The 6,428-nt window shown below is 39.3% G+C and overlaps 1 protein-coding gene across 1 annotated transcript; it reads left to right on the top strand.

Annotated features, from left to right (window-relative positions):
* Positions 1-1,016: 1,016 nt before the first annotated feature.
* On the top strand, positions 1,017-6,179 carry LOC113760840 (serine hydroxymethyltransferase 7-like). Its single transcript, XM_027303575.1, has 4 exons — positions 1,017-2,548; positions 3,172-3,577; positions 5,144-5,245; positions 5,341-6,179. The coding sequence occupies exons 1-4, from the start codon at positions 1,493-1,495 to the stop codon at positions 5,562-5,564; spliced, it is 1,788 nt and encodes a 595-aa protein (XP_027159376.1). The 5' UTR covers positions 1,017-1,492; the 3' UTR covers positions 5,565-6,179.
* Positions 6,180-6,428: the final 249 nt, after the last annotated feature.

Genomic DNA, 6,428 nt, shown 5'->3' with positions numbered 1-6,428 from the left:
AAAGGAAGCCCAAAGGCCCCAAACCAATGGCAAGCATTAGACTTTTAAGGATTTTGCCTGATACTAGACTCTTTGGTTACTTACGTCCACATATAAAGCCCGTGTCTGGATTCACAAACGACTGTCGACCCCACATTTTATCAAGAAGAAGAAGAATAACTCAGGTGGACCCTACAGAGGGCACAGTTCATCAGAGGCACACAAAAATGGAACGCCATGCCTCCGGTTCAATTTAAAAAAATCAAAGAATTAATTGAACCGATCAAAATCGGTCAAAAACTGGTTGAACCAATAAAAATCGAGAGGTTCAATCAATTTTTATTAAATATATTTTAATTTTATTCAAAATTCTTAATATTAAAATAAATAAAAATTTATTAAACTTTTAAATCAAGATCGAATCGATTGAACCGTTAATCAAAAGATTTTTCGTTTCACTCTTTGATCCAGATTTAAAAATATTGGTTGAACTCTCACCAGCCACCAGGCCAGATTTGTTTAAAATCAATCAAAAGATTTTTCGTTTCACTCTTTGATCCAAATTTAAAAATATTGGTTGAACTCTCACCAGCCATCAGGCAGATTTCGCTAAAATCACTAACAAAAAAATCGCCTTCGGAACTCGGCCTCTTAACCACCTGACTTTGGGTTGGTTTCGTTAAAATCACTAACAAAAAAGTTGCCTTCGGAACTCGGCCTCTTAACCACCAGCCTTTAGGTTGGTGACCATCATTAATGCATTAAAATTTGACAGGATAGGAGGCAAGGATTGCCATATTAAAGGTTGGTGACCATCATTAATGCATTAAAATTTGATAGGATAGAAGACAAGGATTACCATATTAAAAGTGGCTCTATTTAAAATAATTCAACTGAGTGTATAATACACCCATTTAATCCTTTACGCATCGATCTGATTCAATGGTAGTTCGATGCCCCGAATTACCTTGGACCTATTTACTTCCTTTCCCTCCTCCCAAGTGTGGGATATCCATCGTATCGAGGGGACAAAAAAATGAAAAAAAGGAACCCGGCCTCCTCAGAGGAAAGGAAAACTGGTCCAGGTTCATCCCCCTTGGAATCTAGTCGTCTTCGTCGTTTTAACGCATTTTCTCCTCAACTCTTCTCGCATTCTCGCCCTACCTTATAAAAAAAAAACGCTCGCCATTTATATTTAACCCTCCCTCTGGAAATTCTGCACCTCCAAAACAAATTTCAGAAATTATTTTATTGGTTTTTGTTTTCTTTCCCGTCGATTATTTTATAGCCATTTGATGGCTGCATCATCATCATCGTCAATCACCCTTCGGACGACTTACAAATCCTGTTCTTGCCGCTGCTTCCGTTGCTGTTTCTGTCGCTGTTTATGTTGCTGTCATTCTTAATCTCTCTCCCGGAAAACCCCAAATTTGTTTGTGAAAAAGTTTACTTAATTTCGAAGGTTGGTTCGTGAAATTTCCGGAAATTTTCTCATTAGGATAGGATTCTCGGGATGGATTTGTCTCACTCGCAGTCGAGTAATCTCTCACTAGGGTTTCTAACTCACGCTTCGTCCTCACCGGCACCCGCGTCGAATCACCGGTCGCGAATCGTCGATGATTCCATTTCCTTCCAGATAGATTCGAACTTTCAGGACCCGTCCCATCCGGTACCGCAGATTCCGCTTCAATTGATGGAGTCGCAAACTGACAATCAAAAAGAGCAGAACGGGAAAGGTAATAGAGAGAGTGAGGATGAGAAGGAAGAGGAGTTTCGGATTTTAGGCCATTCGATGTGCTTCAAGCGGAAACGCGACTCGGGCGATTCACAATCCTCCTCGTCTTCTTCGTTGAAGAGTTCTAGGGGGAGCTCCAACGACCTTGAGTCTCGTAGGAATGCTGTGAGGGCGTGGGGAAATCAGACTTTACGAGTGGCCGATCCTGATGTCTTTGAGATACTGGAGAAAGAAAAGCAGAGGCAGTATAAAGGGATTGAATTAATAGCTTCGGAGAATTTTGTGTGTAAAGCGGTGATGGAAGCTTTAGGAAGTCATTTGACGAATAAATACTCGGAAGGCTATTCTGGGGCGAGGTATTATGGTGGGAATCAATATATTGATGAAATTGAAACCCTTTGTTGTGAGCGAGCATTGGCTGCTTTTGGGCTTGATTCAGAGAATTGGGGTGTAAATGTACAGCCTTATTCCTGTACCTCTGCGAACTTTGCTGTTTATACCGGTTTATTGTTGCCTGGTGATAGGATAATGGGGTTGGATACACCATCCGGTGGAAATTCAAGTCACGGCTATTATTTGCCAAATGGGAGGAAAGTCTCGGGGGCTTCAATTTTCTTTGAAAGTTTGGCATATAAAGTGAACCCACAGACAGGTTATATAGATTTTGATAAGCTTGAGGAGAGGGCGCTTGATTTTCGCCCCAAGATACTCATTTGTGGCGGGAGTTCATATCCTCGGGAATGGGATTATTCAAGGTTCAGACAGATTGCAGATAAATGTGGAGCTGTCTTGTTGTGTGATATGGCTCAGATAAGCGGGCTTGTTGCTGCAAAGGTGAAGCTTTGTCTTGCTTCTTCTCAAGTTTTACAGAGGATTTCTTTCCTATATATTTCATGATTTGCTTATTTTTCTGTGGTTTTTAATGCATGCTTGGTTAGGATATGCTGTTATTTAGTTTGAGCTTGTTGCACAAGGGCTACAAATTATTTGGTCCTTTGCTTAATATGATCTGCTGTGGCTATTGAGTTCATAGTTGTAATTTTTTCACATCTGAAGTCCTGCATGACTTCCATGGAATAGGACAAACTTGATAAAGCTTATGTTATCATCAATTACCTATGCCTTGAAATTTAGCAGTTGAAGAGATATTGGAAGAACTGATAGGAAAAACAAACAATGTCTATTTTACACGTTAGTCAAAGGAAACGTGCTATTGACAACCTATTTACAAAAGTGGGAGCGACCCTGGAAACATGGGAATTGGATCCTGAATTTGTGACTCTGGCTACAGCTGCAGTATTCCAATATGCATAACTCTTTGGCATGTAAATTATCTGTATATTTGACAACAACATTTGGCTACTGGACTAGAGGCCTTAAAGCTATTAAAAACACTTTAGGGAGTATAAGGCAGTACTTAGACCTCACTGCTGGCATCTATGATTGTTTCCCTGCAGGAGAGTGTGAGCCCCTTTGACTACTGTGACATTGTTACATCGACAACACACAAAAGTCTTCGAGGTCCAAGGGGAGGTATAATATTTTACAGGAAGGGTTCGAAGCCAAGGAAAAGAGGCATGCTTTTGAATCAAGGTGATGGGAGCGATAGATATGATTTTGAGGAGAAGATAAACTTTGCTGTTTTCCCGGCATTGCAAGGTGGACCGCACAATAACCATATTGCTGCCCTTGCCATAGCATTGAAACAAGTGGCTACTCCCGAGTACAAGGCTTATATGCAACAAGTGAAAAAAAATGCTCAAGCATTAGCATCTGCTCTATTGAGAAGAAACTGTAGGCTGGTAACTGGGGGCACTGACAACCATTTGTTACTTTGGGATCTAAGGACTCTTGGATTAACAGGTATGCAAATTTATTTATTTTTTGGGTTATATTTTGTTATGTTATGTTAATAGGATAGTGTTTCACCTGTCTTTGGGGCAACCGATGTATTTTTATGTGAAATTGTATTTCGGGTGTTTAGGTTTGTTATAATACTAAGACCCCTTTGCAACTTTTATATTCTAGTATGAAGGCATGCAATTATTTTTGTAGACGAGCTGGCTATGGATGTATTCTGAAGTAGATTATTAGAATTCATGATTTGCATGGATCATGATATAAAATTTACCCACAACAGGGGGCTCTTTTTGTACCTGGATCTTAGTTACAGTGATTAACCTTCTGTATTATAATTGCAAGGTAATTTTTGACTACAAACAAGGTAACGGCACCCAATTGCATACACAGCTATGATGAATAAGTGCACCAAGACTATAACAACTACTATTCCAGAACAACAGGGATTAGTTTTCCCCTGTCCGACATAGGTACTATTTGGTAGTTTCGATTGTGAGGACATGTAATGGAGTGTCTGTATGAGCTTGGCTATACTCTACAGTACAACATTATAAATCAACATTTGCATGGAATATAATATATATTTGTGTGCAACAGAAGTGCTTTTATGTACCAGGATCTTATAGTTTCAACTGTGTATCATGTTTACAAGGTAATTTTTGAATTGTAAAAGTATCGTTCTTATGTTGGGACAGGGGGGAAGGAAATCTCTGTTGTTTTCTTCAGCATGATGGTGTATTTCATTGGGTCATAACTGAGTATGCCATCGTGTTTAAAAGAATTGCTTCAATTGGTACTGATGAATTCTTTATATCATTTTTGTCTGTTGTGAACAGCATTACCATGAGTTGATAAATTTCCACGTATGCAAGTGTCATGCTCCAAGTATACAGAAGGGCATTCAGCTACCAAATGCATTTCCACCCTTCCCAATTTAGAGCTACGATTTAGCATCTGCCTTTTTCAGATGTTTATCATTACGAGTCCGTGCAGGGAAATAGTGTTATGTTTCTGAGCATTTTAGAGCCTTTTTTAAGAAGCAATTGCCAGCCTAGGTGGTATTTTATTAATATTTGATTTCAACAAAATCCTCATACTATTCGCTTCTGAACAGAGTAAAAGAAAGGATCTCTTCATCCAGATTGAAAGTAAATAAGATTATACGGTCTATTCTGGTTCATTGATGTTGCCTCGTCTAAGAGAATGGGTTCTACCTTCGTGATGCTTTTGCCATTGCCTTGTGATCTCTGTTGCCTGAGGCCCAGAACTAGAGGACTAGTGCTACAGTTAGAGGGTCTAAATAATATGATTGATCTCTTTTCTGAATTCCTTATTGATACCACAAGCAACATATGTAAATTTGGATTTTTTTTTAATTTCCAAATCAACAACGTTCTTGAGTTGTATGCATGACATAGCCTAACCCATTCTTTTACATACAATTTGAATATACATATTCCCATTTCACGGTCAATGTATGGAATTTGCCTTATTAAAGATTGTAGATCATTTTATTCTCCGTATACTGAAGGTGCATGTGGCTCTTATGCATTGTCATGTTTTTTGTAGGTAAAAACTTTGAGAAGGTCTGTGAGTTGTGCCACGTGACTCTGAACAAAGTTACTATCTTTGACGATAATGGAACTATCACACCTGGAGGTGTAAGAATTGGTAAGTGAAGCTCATGTTATATCTTCTTTAAGTTTGTAAATTTATTGTGGGCTTAATCCATGGATTGTGCACGGCTTTCTTGTTTTTGATTATAGGTACTCCTGCTATGACTTCAAGAGGTTGTCTGGAGGCTGATTTTGAAACAATAGCCGACTTCCTTTTCAGAGCTGCACAGATTGCTAGCTCAGTGCAGAGAGAACATGGGAAGCTGCCAAAGGCTTTTCTAAAGGGTCTTGAGAACAACAAAGATATTATTGAGCTTCGCACTTGGGTTGAAAGTTTTGCATCACAGTTTGCGATGCCTGGTTTTGATGTATAAAGTAGTCTGAGTTTGTTTGTTGGTTGGGAAGGCTTTCCCACATCAGAGGTCTGAATCTTGCTGTACATCTTACTGGGGAAAAGACTCTTATTTCCTGTCCTAGCAATTGATTTGGCTCTTGCATGATGATAGAGCCAGTCTTTGGTGCTCAAACCAACCTTGGCAAAATCACGGTATGCTTACATGGTGAATTCTTGTTGTCAACTGGAGATACAAGTGTTCGCTTATGCACCAGTTTGGGTCTTGTGCTGCGATGTCAACTATCGTGGATGGAGCCAGGTTGGTGATTACAACTGAAACAATTATGCACTTGCTGAACTTGCCATACATTAAGTTTTTTTTTTTTTTGTTGGGAACTTGATATCTAAATACATGTTTTGTTACGGAATGAAAACCCTTTGGTTTTCTTCATTGTGTTGCCGGTCTCATGGTTACTTGAGTCAGCTTTTAGGGTAATTTGTGGTTTACTATGTTTTGTAGATGCTAGGATTAATTAATGATCCACAGCACAATATCATTCTTTGTGTTACTTTTGCAAGGAACGCATTCTTTTGCACATTCTGCCTCTGCAAAATGTTTTGTATCTCGAGCAGGTTCTGGCAAACCTGTGCTGCAGATGAGGATGTTGAATGCATGTTTTGCAACACATGCCTATCTCCCCCCCTAAAAAGGTTGAAAACGAAAACCCCGTCTATAGCTTCTGGATGGCCGGCCTCTTTTAATTTGTAGGGTTGCCAATTCTGATCTTTCTTTCCTGCAAGTGATTTTGCAATTATGGCTGAGATATGTGTTGTGTCGTGAAGGTTTTCTTTTAGCGTTTCCAAAGGAATAGCGTGGAGACTTTTGGATTTACCTATGGGTCGT

Source organism: Coffea eugenioides, chromosome 2 (genome assembly GCF_003713205.1).
Source record: "Coffea eugenioides isolate CCC68of chromosome 2, Ceug_1.0, whole genome shotgun sequence".
Classification (NCBI taxonomy): Eukaryota; Viridiplantae; Streptophyta; class Magnoliopsida; order Gentianales; family Rubiaceae; genus Coffea; species Coffea eugenioides.
This window is presented reverse-complemented; position numbering and strand designations above follow the sequence as displayed.

Coding starts and splice junctions, on each gene's coding strand:
- LOC113760840 (XM_027303575.1), top strand. CDS start 1,493: ATGGATTTGTCTCACTCGCAGTCGAGTAATCTCTCACTAGGGTTTCTA. Junction 2,549..3,171: donor GCGGGCTTGTTGCTGCAAAG/GTGAAGCTTTGT, acceptor GTTTCCCTGCAG/GAGAGTGTGAGCCCCTTTGA. Junction 5,246..5,340: donor ACCTGGAGGTGTAAGAATTG/GTAAGTGAAGCT, acceptor TTTTGATTATAG/GTACTCCTGCTATGACTTCA.